Source organism: Aotus nancymaae, unplaced genomic scaffold (assembly GCF_030222135.1).
Source record: "Aotus nancymaae isolate 86718 unplaced genomic scaffold, 86718_ANA_hifiasm-v0.15.2.pri h1tg000059l, whole genome shotgun sequence".
In the NCBI taxonomy this organism is placed as follows: domain Eukaryota; kingdom Metazoa; phylum Chordata; class Mammalia; order Primates; family Aotidae; genus Aotus; species Aotus nancymaae.
In genome coordinates, this window is record NW_026988473.1 from 1707437 (window position 1) to 1727616 (window position 20180).

Genomic DNA, 20180 nt, shown 5'->3' on the forward strand with positions numbered 1-20180 from the left:
TAATTTTTATTTTCCACAGTATTTGTTATAATGGGATTTGATTTGGACTGTCAGCCAGCTGACTTTTATATACTTCTGTAGGATTATTTAAAACAACTGTCTCGGCCGGGCGCGGTGGCTCACGCCTGTAATCCCAGCACTTTGGGAGGCCGAGGCAGGTGGATCACGAGGTCAACAGATCGAGACCATCCTGGTCAACATGGTGAAACCTCGTCTCTACTAAAAATACAAAAAATTAGCTGGGCATGGTGACACTTGCCTGTAATCCCAGCTACTCAGGAGGCTGAGGCAGGAGAATTTCCTGAAACCAGGAGGCGGAGGTTGCAGTGAGCCGAGATCGCGCCATTGCACTCCAGCCTGGGTAACAAGAGCAAAACTCCGTCTCAAAAAAAAAAAAAACACAACTGTCTCATCTCCTGCCTATCTGCACCCATAACCATTTTCTTCCTCCTTTCCTCACTGTCATTTCATGCCCGTAGCAGGCAACTTTGACAGTAAGTTTTAGCACTTTTGGGACAGCAACTTACATTTTAAGTGAAATAGAGGTTCTTGCTATGGATAACAAGGAATAGTTTCAGGGATTTTATTTATGCTTGAGGCAATAAAGTCAGGAAAGCAGAAACAGAAGTCAACACAGGGAAGGTAGAAGGCAGAATACTAAGTCAAGACTTGACTATTTTGTGTTGGTTTTAGCATATAAATTGTTTGGCATTATGAATAAAAAGTAAACAAAACTAAGGATACCTGAAAGCATTTTTAGGTAGGAATGAACTTGTTTCAGAAAGCATAGAACACACATAAAGCCTATTAAATATAGCCAAGGTTCATTCCAAGTCTGTAACTTTTTTGTGTATTAGTCTTAAGAGCTTTAGGTGAATTTGTCCCTGACTTGCCTTAATATTTTGCAATAATGTTCCCATTGGTCACTTTCACATTGAATGTGTAAAGATAGCTTGGCTCTTTCTGTCATTTGTAGCCCTGTCATTTAACGGCATGGATAATTTATTGCATTTCCTTAAAATGAACTCTTGCTTTTCTGATTGCCACATAAAACATGGGTTATCTGTTTCCCACCGTTTCATATTTCATATTGCTTGATGGGTCGTGCCTTAGCTAAGAGCTGCTTTGTTGTCTTATCTATCCTTCATACGCAGATAACCATGTAGTGTTGGATTGCAGCAAGAATGGTTTAGAATGGATTTCTTAGAGATTGTATCTTGACAGAATCAATTGTGATGGCTACAGGTAGTTTAGTATGGGTGTTTGAATGCTTTCCCAATTCTGCAAATCTTTATTTTAATGGTGGTTTCTCTGACACCATATGTTGACAGCCTAGTAAGACATTCTGAATTGTTTAAAGGGCTTGCATTCGTCTGTCTGTAAAGGCTTATATACCAATTGATTGAAAATAGAAAATAGGGCCCCGTTCATTTCTTCAGTATTATTATCTCTAGGATGTGTTTGAACTCTCAGATGGTTCTGCTAATAGTTGTGAGAATTCAGGATTACTGAAACTAGAGTCTATAGCTAGTAAGTTCCTGATAGTATCAGTATGCATTAGTACACCTGAAGTCTTCCAGTGATCCTGTCCAGTAAACAGTATTATACCTATTCTGGACCTCATGTCTTCCCTCTTCCTGATTGTAGTACTTAACTTTCTTATTGCTAACTAGCTGACCCTGGTCAACGATTTGAATCCAGCCTTATTAAGATCTTATACCTATACTTCCCCTCACTCTTCCTTTTGATTCTTCCCTGTAATGTGCTTTTCCTAAACCTTTCCCACATACATTTTACACCCTAGTTATAACTTCCATACTTTTAGGTGCTATAGCAATGTAGTTTTTAGCATATTAACATGCATTTGCTTATCGATGGCTTAACTGTTTGATGCATATATATGTCTTTTAGTCCCAATTAAATTTTTCATTTAAGAACAGTGGCCATGTCTTCTCTTGTATTTTTCACCATAGCACTTCATATCCCGCTGTATATACAACACAGCACCTGATAAATAATCCTTGATGAAATACTGTGGCTTGAAATCTTAATGAAATACTGTGAATACATGCGTGATAGCTTCTCTAGGAAAAAAATTTCTGCCAAATGCTTCCTTTGCTGGAGTTTGTACTAGATCTTACCTCAATTTTAGTATATTCAGGTTTATGAAATGTACAATTTTAAATGTTAGACTAGGACACATAAAGACTTTTTTCTCCTGAACCACTCATATTTTTTCTTAATGTATTTTATTTGAACGGCAATCTGTAATTTCTTTTTTCTGTTGGATATTTTGTTGTTGTTGTTTTTTCAATAAAAATTTTATTTGGGAGAATTAGCCTAATGAAATTGACATGAAAAGAAAATTTGAAATTAAGATGTGAGTAACTTTATAGTACACATGTTTTACTGAAAACACAGCTTTAGAATGAGGGGTTCACAAATTTGTCTTGCTTGGACCATGATTGTGTCGTGCGTTAATACAGACCTAATAGTGTGATATTCTGAAGTCATCATTATAGCTGATTCTGTAGTAGAATGCTTTTAAATGCTACCCTAGCAGACCGGGCACAGTGGCTCACGCCTGTAATCCCAGCACTTTGGGAGGCTGAGGCGGGCAGACCACTTGAGTTCAGGAGGTCAAGACCAGCCTGACCAACATGGTCTCTGCTGAAAATACAAAAATTAGCTGGGCGTGGTGGTGCACACCTGTAATCCCAGCTACATGGGAGGCTGAGGCAGGAGAATCACTTGAACCTGGGAGGCAGAGGTTGCAGTGAACCGAAATCACACCACTGCACTCCAGGCTTAGGCCACAGAGTGAGACTCTGTCTCAAAAAAACTCTACCCCATCAGTTTTCCTACATTACCAGTATAGCAGTTTCACCACCAGAGTTAAACTTCTTGCACTCTTTTTGTCTCTGAATGCAGTTACCAAAGATGAATTTGACATGGGTGGTTAAAACCATCAAGTTGTGTTTGAAAACCTGTTGGAATACTTAGTTTGAGATTTTTTCTAACTGTGTACATAAAGATTGTTTATGTGTATGGCATGGTTTTGTTTGCATCATCATACTTCTGAAATTCATTGCTTGGTACTCTTTCAGCTTGATTTTGCATGTTTTAAGAAGATTCTTGTCATTCTAACTCTCAGTTAGATGTGCTATATTCTAGATCTTTGCTTTTGTACCTCCCAAAGTTGACAGCTAGTATTAAGTGTGAATCAGACAGCTTTTGTTTGAATCATCTGCTCACCTCACAGTTAATAACAGGGAAGTAAAAATATTAAAACAACAGATTGAAAAAAGAGAAGTTACATATCCAGGTGATCAGTATTACTTGAATAGTAGTAATCAAGGCTATTGATTGTTGATCTCTTCTGTTAGATCTTTGCTCTGGTAACCATGGCTGTCTTTAGGGTATTAGCTCTTTCTCAAGATCTCTTATGATGGATCAGTGGCCCAAGGATTGTGGCAAATAACCTATTGTTTTGATTTCTTGCAGATTTCGGCCTATTAAAGGAAGGCAAGAAGAACTAAAGGAAGTAATTGAACGTTTTAAGAAAGATGAACACTTAGAGAAAGCCTTCAAATGTTTGACTTCAGGCGAATGGGCACGGCACTATTTTCTCAACAAGAATAAAATGCAGGAGAAATTATTCAAAGAACATGTAAGTTTATTAAACTGATGCTGTTAACCTATTTGGATAAGAATGGTGAAGTAAACTAAAACCCTAAATGTTAGTTAATAATGAAATTTTAAATTTTTCATAAAATTAATCAGTCTGAAGATCTTGTAACACAGTCATTTGGATGACAGTCCAAAGAGAAAACTGGGCCAGGCTCAGTGGCTGTAATCCCAGCACTTTGGGAGGCTAAGGCGGGAATGTTGCTTTGAGACCAGGAGTTCGAGACCAGCCTGGGCAACATAGCAAGACTATCTCTAAAAAAAATAAGAATTAAAAAAAAAATTAGCCAGTCATGGTGGTGTATACCTTTGTCGTACCAGCTACTCAGGAGGCTGAGCCAGAAGGATTGCTCGTGCCCAGGAGTCAGAGGCTGCACTGAGCTATGATCATGCCAGTGCACTCCAGCCCTGGGAGACAGAGCAAGACCCTGTCTCTAAAACCAAAAAAGAGAGAAAACTTTGTCATATAGAAGTGAAATTCATTGTGAGCATTTAGAAAAACAACCTACTAGGTAGTCATACAGAACGAGTACCCTTAACCCCAAAATTTGAAATGCTCCAAAATATGAAACTTTTTGAACACTGACATGACACTCAAAGGAAATGCCCATGGGAAGATTATCATTTTTTGGTTAGAGGTGTGTTCAGCTAGTTACTGTAATGCAAATATTGCAAAATCAGAAAAATTGTGAAATTTGAAACTCTTTAGTAACATTAGTTGTTACTTAATGATCTTACTTTTTTTGAGACAGAGTCTTGCTCTGACGCTCAGGCTGGAGTGCAGTGGCGTGATCTTGGCTCACTGCAGCCTCTGCCTCCTGGGATCAAGCAATTCTCCTGCCTCAGCCTCCCAAGTAGCTGGGATTATAGGTGCCCACCACCATGCCTGGCTAATTTTTGTATTTTTAGTAGAGACAGGATTTCACCGTCTTGGCCAGACTGGTCTCAAACTCTTGACCTTGTGATCCACCCACCTCGGCCTCCCCAAGTGCTAGGATTACAGGCATGAGCCACCACGACGGGCCTGAATAATCTTACTTTTCTCGTTTATTGTATTGATTTTTTTAGAGGCAGAGTCTTGCTCTGTCTCACAGGCTGGAGTGCAGTGACCTGATTATGGGTCACTGCAGCTTCCATCTCTTGGGCTCAAGTGATCCTTCCTCTTAGCCTCCCAAGTAGCTGTCACTACAGGTGCATGCCACCATGCTTGGCTAATATTTTTTATAGAGACTGGGTCTTGCTTTGTTGTCCAGGCTAGATCTTAAATTTCATTCTCATCATTGCATGTGGTTTGCTTTTATAATTCTGAGAAAGTCTAGCAGGGTAAACTATTTAAAGTCATTACCAATTTTTTTTCCTGTTTTAGGTATTTATTTATTTGCGAATGTTTGCAACTGACAGTGGATTTGAAATATTGCCATGCAATAGATACTCATCAGAACAAAATGGAGCCAAAATAGTTGCAACAAAAGAGTGGTAACTATTCTACTAGTATAAACCCTTAATTTTATTTAAAGTTCTCTTTTAAATTATTGTTAAAGTACTAAGATATTCATGGTAAGGAATGAAGTCAGAATCTACCCTGAAGTAGCTGATGCAGTGCCGTTGCCTTGGCCCATCAACTGGAGTCAGAATGGGGAAAGTAGAAGTCTCGAAACCAAATTCCGTCACTGGGCCAAATTGCTTTTCATTTTCCCTTTATTGAGTCTGAATGCCTGCCCAGTGATGTGATTGCTGAAGGATTGTGGATACCATTATTAAATAACCTAGCTTCCACAGTCTTTTACTGGCCTAGAAGAAAGGTTGGAGGTAAAGTGTTAATGATACTAGTTTTATGGGTGGAAACCTCCCTAAAGCATTAGTTGCTTAAAAATACATATATATATATATATATATATATATATATATATATGCCAGCTTCAGTAAAAATAGTAGAGTTGGCAGGGGGTGTTGGCTCATGCCTGTAATGCCAGCACTTTGAAAGGCCAAGGCAGGCAGATCACTTGAGGTCAGGAGTTCGAGACCAGCCTGGCCAACATGGTGAAACCCCATCTCTACTAAAAACACAAAAATTAGCTGGGCATGGTGATGCACACCTGTAGTCCGAGCTACTTGGGTGGCTGAGGCAGGAGAATCACTTGAACCCAGGAGACAGAGGCTACAGCCAAGATCACTCTACTGCACTCCAGCCTGGGCAATAGAGTAAGACTGACTCAAAAAAGTCAAGAGTTTTGAGCCCAGCTAAGAGGGATCATAGTTACAGAGGAAAGAGAATATACTACTGTATCTTCTTTCCTGTCATACCTGTTGCCTATGTCATCTCCCAGGAAAAACGTAGCTGCTCATGTACCCACCCTCCTATACTTCTTATGGCAAAAATTTTAGGGGTCAGGTATCTGAAAATTGAACCTTATTGCCAGGCTTCTGGAGTGAGTGTGTGTGCATTAGTGTACTTTGTTTACCTCAGCCTATATTGAGCTTCTAGTTGGATGATGTGGCTCCCTGTGTTGCAGATAGGTGTGTAGGTTTGAGAGCTAGGGTTCTAGAGCTGTACTGTCCAGTACAGTAGCCACCAGCCCTTGAGTCCTTGAGTCCTTGAAATGTGGCTAGTCTGTATTGAGAAGCACTGTAAGTGTGCTATGCCCATCAGATTTCATATTAAATTTTATTCCCATTAGTAGTTCTTTTGTTTATTACCTACTAAAATCGTATTTTGGATATTGAATTAAAATATATTTTTAAAGTAATTTCACCTGTATTCACTTTACTTTCTCAATATGGCTACTAGAATATTTAAGACTGGGGCCGGGCACGGTGTGGCTCATGCCTGTAATCCCAGGAATTTTGGAAGACCGAGGTGGGCAGATGACGAGGTCAAGAGATTGAGACCATCCTGACCAACATAGTGAAACCCTGTTTCTACTAAAATACAAAAATTAGCTGGACATGGTGGTGTGCGCCTGTAGTCCCAGCTACTTGGGAGGCTGAGGCAGGAGAATTGCTTAAACCCTGGAGGCAGAGGTTGCAGTAAGCCGAGATCGTACCACTGCACTCCAGCCTGGTGCCCAGTGACAGAGTAAGACTCTGTCTCAAAAAAAAAAAAAAAAAAAGCAAAGAAAAGAAAAAGAAAATTTAAGATTGGAAACTTGGCTTGCATTACATTCCTAGTGGATGGTGTGCTCTAAAGAGTGGCACCACAATTCTGGATCCTCATAACCCTTACTGCCACTGGTTCCTGCCTGCTTCATCCAGCAGTCAGAAAGTTTAATTCAATGCCGCAAGTCTTTGAGTACTTCCTGCCTGCAAAACACACCACACTAGGGGGTTCAGAGATACAGGTAGCATAGTCCCTGTCCTGGTTGAGTTTCCATTCTCTTGCAGGGATCAGATAGGAACACAAGTAACCGTGGCGCAAGGCTGTGGGGCTCCAAGGAAGAAGAGAGGGATAGCCAGGTAGGGATCCAAGTGAGCTAACTAAAAGTGTAGACAGCTAGGGCTTTTCTGTCTGTGATACTTATTGGTCAGGATTGTTTTATTAAAAGAAGCCTTACTATTTTTAATTACTAGTAATTTTAACACATCACATGTTTTAAATAGGAAACGAAATGACAAAATAGAATTACTGGTGGGTTGTATTGCCGAACTTTCAGAAATTGAGGAGAACATGCTACTTAGACATGGAGAAAACGACTTCAGTGTCATGTATTCCACAAGGAAAAACTGTGCTCAACTCTGGCTGGGTCCTGCTGCGTTTATAAACCATGGTAAGCTGTATTTCCAAAGTGTTGGCGCTGGTGTTGGGCATTCCTTCTGACTGCTAGAATGGCCTCATCAACCTCAGTTAAACTTTTATCTTCCTTTAAAGGAGAATTTGAAATATAAATTTTCCCACAAACTTATTAAAATAAATAAGTATTCCTTTAGTTGAACTTGAGACCTAAACTCCTATCAGAAGTTGTAAAGTTATACGGAAAGCTTATTTCAGATTTCTGTAATTGTTCGTGTTTCAGATCTTGTCAACAGTTAATTGACTTTATCTTTTGGACATTTTTCAGATTGCAGACCTAATTGTAAGGTAAGTATTAAAAAAAATTCTTCAAGTATTTTGTTTTTGCCTCAGGTGTGAGTTTCTTACTGAGTTACTTGTATTTTAGTTTGTGTCAACTGGTCGAGATACAGCATGTGTGAAGGCTCTAAGAGATATTGAACCTGGAGAAGAAATTTCTTGTTATTATGGAGATGGGTTCTTTGGAGAAAATAATGAGTTCTGCGAGTGTTACACTTGTGAAAGGTAAAGTATTAAGTAAAATGTTCAGCCTAAACATTTTTTTTAACCTGGTTATGGGGATTGAACTCACATTATCTCTTCATTGTTTAAATACAGAGATAGTCTTTATGTTCTGTGGCATAGCTGCCGGTGCAGTATATATGAACAAAGTCAAATGCTGCACAACTATTTAGGGACACTGGAATGTCCCTAAATACATTTTAAATTCCCCTTTAAAAATCTTAATATTACCAGCTAAGAGTGGGCCAGAATACTGATGTGCTTAAGGAAAGAATGGTTAGTAGCTCACACACAGGCACACACGCAGTGGTAGAGTTGGGGTTCCCACCTACTCAGAATGTCAAGTGGAGTTCACCATAGTCATCTTGTGATTACCAAGCTGTATCTTCTGGAATTTTGGTTTCACAGTTCTTAAAGATTTGTTCCCTGTTGTTAGTCACTCAGTAAGGAACTTCTTTTTGTGTCTCATGAAGAGTCCTGGAATCCTTAGAGAAATCCCCCAAATCTGCCTTGGCAGGACCACCAGTTTATATTGTTCATTACAGTGACTTCTGTCTATGAGAATACCATGAAGGGAGCCTCACAGGCTTAGGCAGGCAGGGGCTGCAGGAAGACTCCCCTCAAAGGCAGTACAGACCACCAGGCCACAGAGAAGGAAACCTGGAGTCCATTTCACATACCTTGCACTGTGCCAGGCACTGCTCACCCCAGCTTGTTTAGTTCTCACAGGTATTCGTGAGAGAGCTAGGAGGTACCCACATTGCAAGTACCAGAACATAAGTATCAGACCCCAGTCAGCCTAACTTCAGAGTCCTCATTCTTTCCACTTCATATTGTTTTTCCAGAAACAATCAAAGTTATTAGTGTCACTTCTCCCACTTTAAAACACCTACAAATAGCCAGCCTAGGGGTTGCAATGGGCAGATTTCCCAGTCACCATTTCCTTCCTTTCTAGATAGCCAGGGATTTCCATCTATGTGGTGAGAGTGGACAGGGTCATAGAGTCACAGTGCTACTGTAGCCATCTCTCTCCCAGTGTTGAGTGGGCTTCTTGCCATAAAGAGGTGGCAGAAAGCCACTTCCTGGTGCTGCTGAATTTTTGCCAGGGGAGAGGGACATAAAATTTATCTTTCTCTTCATAAAAATGTTTCACATGAGGCCGGGTACAGTGGCTCACACCTGTAATCCCAGCACTTTGGGAGGCTGAGGCGGGTGGATCACGAGGTCAGGAGTTCAAGACCAGCTTGACCAGCATGGTGGCGTGTGCCTGTAATCCAAGCTACTCAGGAGGCTGAGGCAAGAGAATCACTTGAAACTGAGAGGCAGAAGTTGCAGTGAGCCGAGATCATGCCACTACACTCCAGCCTGGGCAATAGAGTGAGGCTCCATCTCAAAAAAAAAAAAAAAACAAAAAACTGTTTCACATGTTGGTTAGATCTTTGACCAGTCCACAGAATACCCTTTAATCTCTAGTTAACTTACAGTTCAATAATGCTTCAAAATCATTTTGTAGAGGAAGCATAGTATAACAGCTAAGTGCCTGTCATCTGAAATCAGACTGCCTGGGTTTGAATCTTGAAACTGTTTTATTAGCTATGTGTGATGTAGGGTAGAGCAAGTCACTTAGCTGCTTTGTGCCTTAATTTCCCCATCTGTAAAATAGGGATAACATCAGAACCTATTTTGTAGGGTTGATGTGAAGATTAAATTTGTTATTTCCTGTAAAGCATGTAGAATAGCACACAGTTAATACACAAATGTTAACTATAATTATTGGTTTCTGGGTTTGTCTTTTTTTTTTTTTTTTGAGATAGTCTCACTCTGTGGCAAGGCTGGAGTGTAGTGGCATGATCTTGGCTCACTGCAACCTCTGCCTCCTGAGTTCAAGCAATTCTCCTACCTCAGCCTCCTGAGTAGCTGGGGCTTCAGGCACACCACCACGCCTGGCTAATTTTTGTACTTTTAGTAAAGATGGGGTTTCACCATGTTGTCCAGGATGGTCTCGATCTCTTGACCTTGTCATCTGCCCGCTTCAGTCTCCCAAAGTGCTGGGATTACAGGTGTGTGAGCCACAGCGCCCGGCCTTTTTTTTTTCTGAGACGGAGTTTCGCTCTTGTTGCCCAAGCTGGAGTACTGCGGCACAATCTGGGCTCACTGCAACCTCTGTCTCCCAGGTTCAAGTGATTCCCTGCTTCAGCCTCCCAAGTAGCTGGGATTACAGGCATGCGCCACCACGCCTGGCCAATTTTTTGTATTTTTAATAGAGACAGGGTTTCTTCATGTTGGTCAGACTGGTCTCAAACTCCCGACCTCAGGTGGTCCACCCGGCCAGTTTCTGGTTATTTTCCCATTAGAATATAATATAAGCTTCATGAAGGCAGGGACTTGTATCTGTTTCATTTTCTGCTATGTCTTCAAAATACATAACAGTACCTGGCACATAGTAAGTCCTTGATAAATATTTGGTAAACAAATGAATAGAGTAAATAAATATGATGATGCTTCTGGAGGCCTTCCTGAAAACACCTAACCACATACTCTCGATTCCAAACTAACAACAAAACAGCTCTTTCCCTGGTGTAGAACTGCAGGTAGAGCCATTTTCTTTGAGCAGATTAGTTCTCTTTCATAAGCCTCAGTTTTCTCACTGGTGAAAATGAGGATAATTCCACCTACTCCACAGGGTTAGTGTGAGAAACAGAAACATGTGTAAGTCCTTTTTAAATGGAACAGCATGATACTGCATAGTGGCCATGGCTATTGTCAGACTGTTTGAGCAGTTTGATTTAAAGATTGGCTGCATATGGTATTGAAAAATCTGGGAAACACCAAATTGTTTCTGCCTTTGCAGAAATTAGCTGGGAAAGTGAGTCTAGGAGCTCATTCAGTTACTGATTACATACTAACTGAACAGTAACTTAATGTTAGGCCACATACATGCAGGACAAATAAGACCAGCATAGTGGGCCGGGCGTGGTGGCTCACACCTGTAATCCAAGCACTTTGGAGGCCAAGGTGGGTGGATCACCTGAGGTTGGGAGTTCAAGACCAGCCTGACCAACATGGTGAAACCCCGTCTTTAAAAAAAAAAAAAAAAAAAAGACCAGCATAGTGCCAGCTGTGAGGGCAGTTCAGTGAAAGGGGCACACATGGTGTGCTGAGAGGCAGAGGATAAAAGGAAGAGGCTCCGTAAAGAAGTCAGAGTGGATGGAGTCGTGTATACAGAGAGACTGAGTCACGCTAGACTCTCCAGGAGACATTTGAAGCATGTTTCTGTGCTATGCTATATACTGGCAGTAGTAATTGTAATATGTTCATAAGTACTATATATTTTACTCTAGAAAATTTAAAGCATAGGCCGGGTGAGTGTGGCTCAGGCCTGTAATCCCAGCACTTTGGGAGGCCGAGGCGGGTAAATCACCTGAAGTCAGGAGTTCAAGACCAGCCTGGCCAACATGGTGAAACCCCATCTCTACTAAAAATACAAAAAAATTAGCCAGCTGTGGTGATGGGCACCTCTAATCCCAGCTACTTGGGAGGCTGAGGCAGCAGAATTGCTTGAACTTGGGAGGCAGAAGTTGCAGTGAGCTGAGATCGTGCCACTGCACTCCAGCCTGGGCAACAAGAGTGAAACTACGTCTCAAAAAAAAAAAAAAAGAAAAGAAAATTTAAAGCATAAAATCTAAAGAAGAACCAAAAAATAAAACCTAAGTAAAATTAGGAGCTATGATCTTACCTGTAAAGACTTAAAATCATAAAAACATTACTCTTTTCCCAGTTAATGTATGAGTTGTGGGGGAATTATTTTTTGAATTGATAAAAATTATTTTAAAACTTATGCGAAAGTATATTTGATGATAGCCAAGAAAGAACAACTGGAAAGACTTCAACAGATATTAAGTTACTAGAAATAATTCTGATCAGAATTTGATATTGGACCAGAAATTGACAAATGGTTAAAACAGGACATAAAGAGTCCTGAAGTAAAGGCAAAAGTATGCATGAGATCTGAATAACACACATTGAGAAACCACAATTTCTTTAATAAATGATGTTGGTATAATTCATTGTGCTTCTAGAAGGAAACCAAGTTAGACCTCTTTATCACATCATATACAAAATAATATCCAGATGGCTTAAAAATCTAAATTTAAAAGATATAAAACTATTAGGAAAATTTGGGAGAATATATGTTTAACTTTGGGGTGATGGAGATCATCTTGAAAGACATAAGGAATGATGAATCCAGAAATTTTTGAGTGGCCAAATAAAGTCAAAAGACAAATGATATTCTGAAGGAAAATAAAGTTCATATATAGCAAAGAGTTAAAATTCTAATAACAAGACCGGGCGCTGTGGCTTATGCCTGTAATACCAGCACTTTGGGAGGCCAAGGCAGGTGGATCACCTGAGGTCAGGAGTTCAAGACTAACATGCTGAAACCCCATCTCTACTGAAAATACAAAAATTAGCCATGTGGTGGCACACACCTGTAATTCCAGGTTCTTGGGAGGCTGAGGCAGGAGAATCACTTGAACCCGGGAGATGGAAGTTGCAGTGAGCCAAGATCACACCACTGCACTCCAGCCTGGGTGACACAGTGAGACTGTGTCTCAAAAATAAAAATAAAACTAGTAACAAAAAGCTCCTATAAGCTTATAAGGAAAAGACATAGTCAAATAGGAAAAAAGGTAAAAGAGAAAGAGATGCAGAGATACTTCACAGGAAAAAAATGGCCATAAACAAGGAGATGAAAACAAGATTAGGTATTCAGTTTCATTCGTCACTTCGGCAAAATTTAAGTGATACAGTGTACCGTTGGTGAGGGTGTGGAGAAATAGGAACTCATACCATGCTAGTAGGACTGTGATTTGCTCTATTCCTTTGACAAAGTCATCTGGCAATGTTTATTAAAGGGCTGGGCGTGGTGGCTCACATTTGTAAACCTAACACTTTGGGAGACCCAGCTGGGAAGATCACTTGAGCCCAGGAGTTGCAAACCAGTCTGGGCAACATAGTGAGACCCCATCTCTACAAAAAAAAATTTTTTAATTAGCTGATGGTAGTGGCACATGCTTATGGTCCCAGATACTCAGGATGCTGAGGTGGGAGGATTGCTGGAGCCTGGGAGATTGAGGCTGCAGTGAGCCATGTTCATGCCACTGCACTCCAGCCTGGGAGATAGAATGAGACCTTGTCTCAAAAAAAAAAAAAAAAAAGAAACTCTACAAGGTCCAGTAGTTTCTCAGGCAACTAACAATTGATGATAGTCATAACAAGTTGTTCTATTATGTATAGATTTAGAGTTTATTTTGTAATATAGATTCTTAATTTCCTTTGTTAAGTTCTAGTCTTGAGTTTCCAGTGGTGGTTAAGGCCTCAGCAGCTCATCACATCTGTTAGCCTGTAGCCAAGTACCCTCAGCAGTTAAGCTTGTTGTAAGAAAGTGTGTTCTGTTTGTTTAACCTGTGCTATTTTCTCTTTCAGACGGGGAACTGGTGCTTTTAAATCCAGAGTGGGACTGCCTGCGCCTGCTCCTGTTATCAATAGCAAATATGGACTCAGAGAAACAGATAAACGTTTAAATAGGCTTAAAAAGTTAGGTGACAGCAGCAAAAATTCAGACAGTCAATCTGTCAGCTCTAACACTGATGCAGATACCACTCAGGAAAAAAACAATGCAAGTAAGTAAGGGAGATTTGATAAGCATATCTTTTAAAAGTATTTTCACACAATTTGCTTTCTAAGGTGTGCTTCAGTAGTTTTAAGCTTCTAAATACTGAGAGAAACTGGGACTTGAGAGCTTTGACAGCATTTCAAGGCTGTAGACGTGATTTGAGTACAGAGGCACAGTCTATATCCCACCTCCAACTTCAGTACCGTTCTCTAGACTATTTTTCTTGAATACCTTGGTAACCTGATGTGAGTTCATCATCATATGTTCCAAGGTTGTCATATGTTTTAAATAAAACCTTTTCAAGGTGTTAGAGATTGTGATGATGTCATTAGGTCCTACAAGAAGACAAAAGGACTGAGTAGAATTATTAGGCTCTTATATGTTCCATTGCCTAGCCAGTTTGTTAGGAAAAGATGATGGACTTGAGGAATTCATAGCTTCTGGCCTCAAGGCCTCCACCTTTTCATTGCTTGCTGACCTTTTTCAAAATGAACTGACCCAGTTCGGCAGACCTACCAGTACCAGACTCATAATTGTGATAGAGGAGCATTTTGAACAGTGCCGTATGGTGACTTGCTGTATTGGCTACCCTAGAAAGTAGGAATAAAGAATGAAAGGAGAAAGAAGCAACCTCTGAGATTCCAGTGGTGTGTGGGGGCAAGATCTGATGGAAACTGAAAAAGAGAACGACTAAACAGAGAAAGGAAAGAAGAAACCCTGAACGGGCAAAGGAAAGCACATCTTTGTGGAGTTTTGAAGTATTGGAACCATTAATTGCTCCTGTTTTTCTGGGTAACACCAGTTTTCTGTAGTTGCCACTAAAGCAATAGACTCTTGAGTCTGATTTGTCTCCCAGAGAGAGACAGAAGTTAGAAAGTTTTGACTTGGTGATTCCAAAATATGTCTTTGTTGGCACTTAAATGTCCAGTGAGACTTCTTGGCACCTTAGAGCCCTCTGAGATACTGATAATTTTAGGTTCTTCTCCCCACTTTCAGATGTTCTCAGCCCAACACTGGGTGCTCTCTTCCCCTACAGAGAATCCTGAAGAAAAGGGAAGGTGTTTACCATGATGGTGAATGTCACTGCCATGAATTCCTGAATCTACCTGCTGCTGGGAGTCAGAGTCAAAGCATAATCCGTGTAGCGTAAACGCAGTGCTGTAGTCTTTCTCATTAATGTCCAGAGTGAGCATCAAGAGTTAGTCAATCATTCACTGTTGACTGTGGATTCTCATAATAAATGCAGCATAACGAACATTTGTTTTCTGAGTCTGGTTCCTTGGTGAAACTGGAATCTTGTGAAGCCTATTTTATAAATGCAGACATAAAAACACTTAAAAGCCAGGCATGGTGGCGCACGCCTGTAGTTCCAGCTACGTGGGAGGCTGAGGTGGGAGGATCATTTGAGCCCAGGAGTTTGAGACCAGCCTGGGCAACGTAGTGAGACCTGTGTCCTTTTTTTTTTTTTCCTTGAGACAGAGTCTTGCTCTGTCGCCCAGACTGGAGTGCAGTGGCGCAATCTTAGTTCACTGCAACCTCTGCCTCCTGGGTTCAAGCAATTCTCCTGCCTCAGCCTCCCGAATAGCTGGGACTACAGGCGCCCACCACTATACCCGGGTAATTTTTCTATTTTTTTTTGGTAGAGACAGGGTTTCCCAAATTGGCCAGGCTGGTTTCAAACTCCTGACCTTGTGATCTGCCTGTCTCGGCCTCCCAAAGTCCTGGGATTACAGGCATGAGCCACCATGCCCAGCCGAGACCTGTGTCTTTTAAAATAAAAACAGAAACACTTAGGTGCGTGCTGCCATCTGTATGTGGAGACAGCCACAAAGTTGCCCGTGTTGAATGGCTCTGTCACGTAGATGTTTTATGCTTTTAAGTAGTAACTTTATTACTAGTGTATAGCTACTGAACTCAGTATACTACGTAGTTTAAAAGGCGAGAATACAAATAATTTTTGGAAGATGTTGGGTGTACTGATATTTAACCATTTATTAATATTAAACCAAATAATATTTTGGAATATATATTAATAAACTAAATACTTACTGAAATCCTGCTAGTTCTTGAAGACATACAAAGATGTTTGAGACTTGGGTCCTTTCCTCAGGGAGCTTATAGCTTAGCTCCAGGGTAAGACAGGTGCACAAGTAAGCAGAGCAGATGAAGCACAGGTTTTCCAGTTCAGAGGGACTGAATAATCGCTGTCAGCATTACAGAAGAAAGGTGCACATTTTGCAGTGACTGCTGATAGTGGGGCACTTGTTTTTTTCAAATTCCCTTTCCGCAGCATGATTGGTGCAATCCAGGGGTCAGTATGACTGACTGTGAGGTCATGGACAGAGCGGATAGACGTGGCTCAGTGCTCTCTGAAGGAGCTCAAGGCTTTAGTTGTCTCCGAGACCATTGTATGTTGTCATGTTCACGTAAGGATTTCCTGAGTTCTTACATGCATTCTCTTAGGCTGTATTTCTTTTGGTGTTTGTCTCAGCCATCCGCTCCACCTGTCTGAAAGACTGGAAGCCGGCTGGCATGAAAGCCAGAGTTGCCAGGCTCCTCCTTCCAGGGTGGTAGGTGCACATGGTGTGTGTGGGTGTGGAGTGCTTTTTCTGTGTGGCTGCTCGTCTTTATCCTGTGATTCATTTAGAATTTAGCAGCTCATGGAGGAACTGCTTTCTTTGAACAAATGTATAAAGAAATGTTCTGTGTAGTTGGAAGAAAAATTTTCTTCCATACAGGTGCTTTTTTGGCAAGTATCTTGAGAGCTACAGTGTGACTCTGCTTTAGCATCCAGAAGTAGAGACAACAAGGAATCCATTTTCACAAATCCAGTCCACAGGAATGCCAGGACTAGAGGATTCTGGTTTTTCAGGCCTCTTAACACCTTGCTAACTGGGATACCCGCTCTGAAGTTATGAACTGTGATAGGGAGTGTGAGACCAGAGGCTCTGAGCAGTCTGTGAATATGTGGACACAGGTCTCTGCAGGTGTCACAAGTCAAGACAAGCCCCAGAACTTGGCCAAAGGGAGAAGTTGATCTTAACTATGGAGCACCTGTCCTAGATGCAGAGGCTGGGGCGCTGCTTCTCACTCTGGCCCTGTCACCGATGTCATCAGTTGATCTGAACACTTTTCTGCTGAGCCAAGGCTGCTTCAGAGTTCTTTCTAACACCCCGTTCCAGGCAACCATTGCCAGTCTGTGCTGGTCACATCAGATGAAAACTGCTTGTGCCTAGTAAACTCCTTGAGCCCAAGATCTTTAAAGTTCTGTAGGGGCCTTCTGGATCCTCAAGTTCTGGAGATGCTGAGCTGTAGCCCTTGTGTCATCTTAGTTCCCGCTAATTGTGTGCATCTCCAGTGAAGCCTGAGTGCTCAGGAAGGCCTTGGAGTCGTTCACAGCTCTTCTGTCTGGCTGTAAGTCTTGGTGCCACTCTGCCGTAGGATTTTGAGGACACCCTGAAATGACTACAATAGCCATACAGTGGGGCCTTTACCCGTGAGTTGAGACTGACACCATAATTCTTCTGTGGTATGCCTTAGACGCAGCATAAGAAAAACTTTAATGCTCAGGAAGGCCTAAGCTGAAGTCTCCTCTCTGCCATTCACCAGATGGATGACCTTAGGCACGCTAGTCCATGTGAGCTTGGTTTTCACATAGGTTTAATCTCATTTCCTTCCAAAGGCATTTATTAGGATGGATGTGACCACTTTGCCCAGCACGTAGCATGTAGTAGTTACTGGGAAGAATGTGTTTCCCCCACCTAAAATTACTGTCCAGGTCCATGCATTTGAGATTTCTCCCAGGGGAAGAGTCGTATATACTTATATATGAGGTATGTAAGTGCTGAAGCAAACTCAAACACAGGCGCATCTTACCCCCACTTAGGTCATAGTCCTTGGTTTCTTGGTAGACTTTTTAAAATCATTGACTTTTAGTTTGTGGCTGCTGTCTTCCTCCTCTAGGCTTCACTGAAATCCTCAACCCCTGTGAGGACAGGGTAGCTTCTGTGGACAGTGAAAGGGCTCTTGTCCCTCTACTGGACTCGAATCTTCATTACATTTCTCACATTCTTTGTCTTTTTTTTCCTTTGATTTGATGAGCATACCTTTTGACAGGGCTTTTGATGAGATAATGCTTTTCAAACAAAATTAAAATACATTGCTAATATGTATTGAAATCTCTGTATTGACATAATACATAGTATCAAATACATACCCATTTTATGCTCAAAAATGGACTGTTTATGTTAGTTTAGACACAAGAACATGAAAATGCTTTGGTTTTCTGTTGACAACAGTGAATGTTTTGGAAGGAGGGATGGGATGGGGAGAGCTGAATTCAGAATCACCATAAAATTGGATTCATCTAATGGGTGAAAATAAGTACCAAGTAAGGAACTTCTTGGGTGCTGTGAGAAGACATAGGAAGGGCATTGCAGAGAAGGTCCCGAGAGGCTCCCCAAGAGAGGTGTTGCCTAAGCTGAGTTTTAGAGGGGGATGAGAAGTTGGCCAAGGGAAGCATATTCAAAGCAGAGCGCCTTTTAGACAGCTGTGTAGACAGAGTGGGACTTGAGTCAAAGCTCTGCTTCATGACAAGTACAGGGTAAGAAAAAGAGATGTGACCACAGGTCAACATTTTAGACTTGATTCTTAGGGCATTAGGTTGCTGAAAGGTTTAACACCCAGAAGCTGCATGATGTACTAAGAAAATCATCCTGGCTATGTGGTGGTAAATGGATTTTTGGGAAAACAGGAAAAACAAAACTGCCATAGTTCAGGCAGGAGACTGTGGCATTCGAGACAGGGAAGAGTAGACAGGTTGCAGTGACAACATTGCAGGGGTGGACTCCACGGCACATGGTGATTGGCTTGGTGAGGCGGTTGAGGAGAGCAGGAGTCAAGGAGGACCTCCAGCTTTCTGCTTAGGCAGCTGGGCAGTGGTGGTGAAATTGACCTAGATGGAGACCTCGAAAGGGGAAGTCGTCAGGAGACTTGGTGGTGAGTTCTATTTAGGGACTTAGAGACAGTCCGTATTTGGTGATCTGGATCTGATTGAGAGTCTGACTAGAGTTGGGGAACTATCAGCCTCTAAGTGGTAATAACCATGGGAGAGTGGGTGCTTATCACCTGGGGCCTGGGACTGCAAAGGCCTGAAGAGTAACAGTCTAGGGGGCAGATGAAAGAGGTGTGCCAGGGATGGAGAAGGAAAACCAGGAGGACGCGCTCTTTGACAGCCAAGAGAAGAAAGGTTTTCTCAAGAAAAAATGGTTATCAGTGTCACATTCAGAGAAATGAAGAAAGGGGAGGGCTGAATTGTATGTGCTGGATTTGACGACAGAGTTGTCAGTACACCAAAGGCTGTCTGATTGGAGGAGCAGGCTGGATCCAGATGGCAGGGGATTGCTGTTGAGAATATGGTGTAGATGTGATTGTTGTGTAAGGGTGCTTGCAGGTGTGTGGTGGTAAACAGATTGTTGGGGAAACAACAGGAAAAATGAGAATGGAATGGAAAGAGGAGAAATAAAAGGTTGAAAACTACTGAGTTTAGTCATAAGTTGGTCCTTGAGGAGGCATAGAATGAGCAAAGGATCATCGTAGCCACATCTGAGAAAGCCAAGCAAAGGGCAGCCGAGCAGTGCGGTTCTGTCTTCACTAGTGCGTCTTTATGTTGGCAGCACGTCCGCTCAGTCCACCTTGTAGGAAAGCGTCATAAGCATAAAGAAATCCTTGAGCCAAAGAGTTCCCTATTTTGTTCTTATTTTCTAAATTTCTTATTTAAAAAAAAAAAATTTGCTATGAAGTAGTTATGTATAATTCCAGTGGATAATAAATCACTCGTTCTCAAATTGACTCGTATTCAAACTTCACCCTCCTACTGTTCTAAAAATAGGCTGCCACTGTGGTAGCAGCCCACATGTGTAAGTATGTTCTTGGCTCAAACCGTGAATCTCTCCTTGTTGTAAATTCTACTGGTTTATTACACTGAAGCCATTTATGAACCAGTCTCTGCATGCAGGGCTGCCTTCTTTTTATTTGAGATGAAGTTTTACTCTTGTCACCCAGGCTAGAGTGCAGTGGTGCCATTTTGGCTCACTGCAACCTCCATCTCCCAGGTTCAAGTGATTCTCTTGCCTCGGCCTCCCGAGTAGCTGGGACTACAGGCACGCACCACCATGCCTGGCTAATTTTTGTATTTTTAGTAGAGAAAGAGTTTCACTGTATTGGCCAGGTGGTTTCGAACTCCTGACCTCAGGTGCAGAGCCTTCTGTTCTTGTTGGTTTGATATTTTTGGAGTGCTTGTGATGCATTGTTGCTCCTCTCTCAATAAAAACTGAACTAATGGTAACTAACATGCTTACTTGCTTAGCTGGGTGGAAGGAATGGCAGTGACCCCAGCAACCCTCAGGCATGTAGAAAGCGATGGAGACTTCTCTTCAGGATCCTGGTCCTCACTTGGCTGGGCAGTGTGCTGAGCTTACCCATATTTTATTGTTTTTATTCTCCCTGTTGGTGAGAGGTGGTGATTAT

At 41.6% G+C, this 20180-nt stretch overlaps 1 protein-coding gene across 5 annotated transcripts in view; it reads left to right on the plus strand.

The window, feature by feature from the left end:
* Nucleotides 1-20180, plus strand: part of KMT5B (lysine methyltransferase 5B) — a 58062-nt gene that overhangs the window by 32360 nt on the left and 5522 nt on the right. For 4 of the 5 annotated variants that reach the window (XM_021669704.2, XM_021669706.2, XM_021669705.2 and 1 more), the window contains 6 exons: nt 3505-3670; nt 5054-5163; nt 7285-7451; nt 7743-7762; nt 7842-7978; nt 13463-13659. In XM_021669704.2, the coding sequence (XP_021525379.1) occupies nt 3505-3670; nt 5054-5163; nt 7285-7451; nt 7743-7762; nt 7842-7978; nt 13463-13659 (797 nt within the window). Of the gene's footprint in view, nt 1-3504; nt 3671-5053; nt 5164-7284; nt 7452-7742; nt 7763-7841; nt 7979-13462; nt 13660-14688; nt 14908-20180 lie in introns of those variants that run through there. The other variant, XM_064364663.1, reaches the window with a different exon arrangement.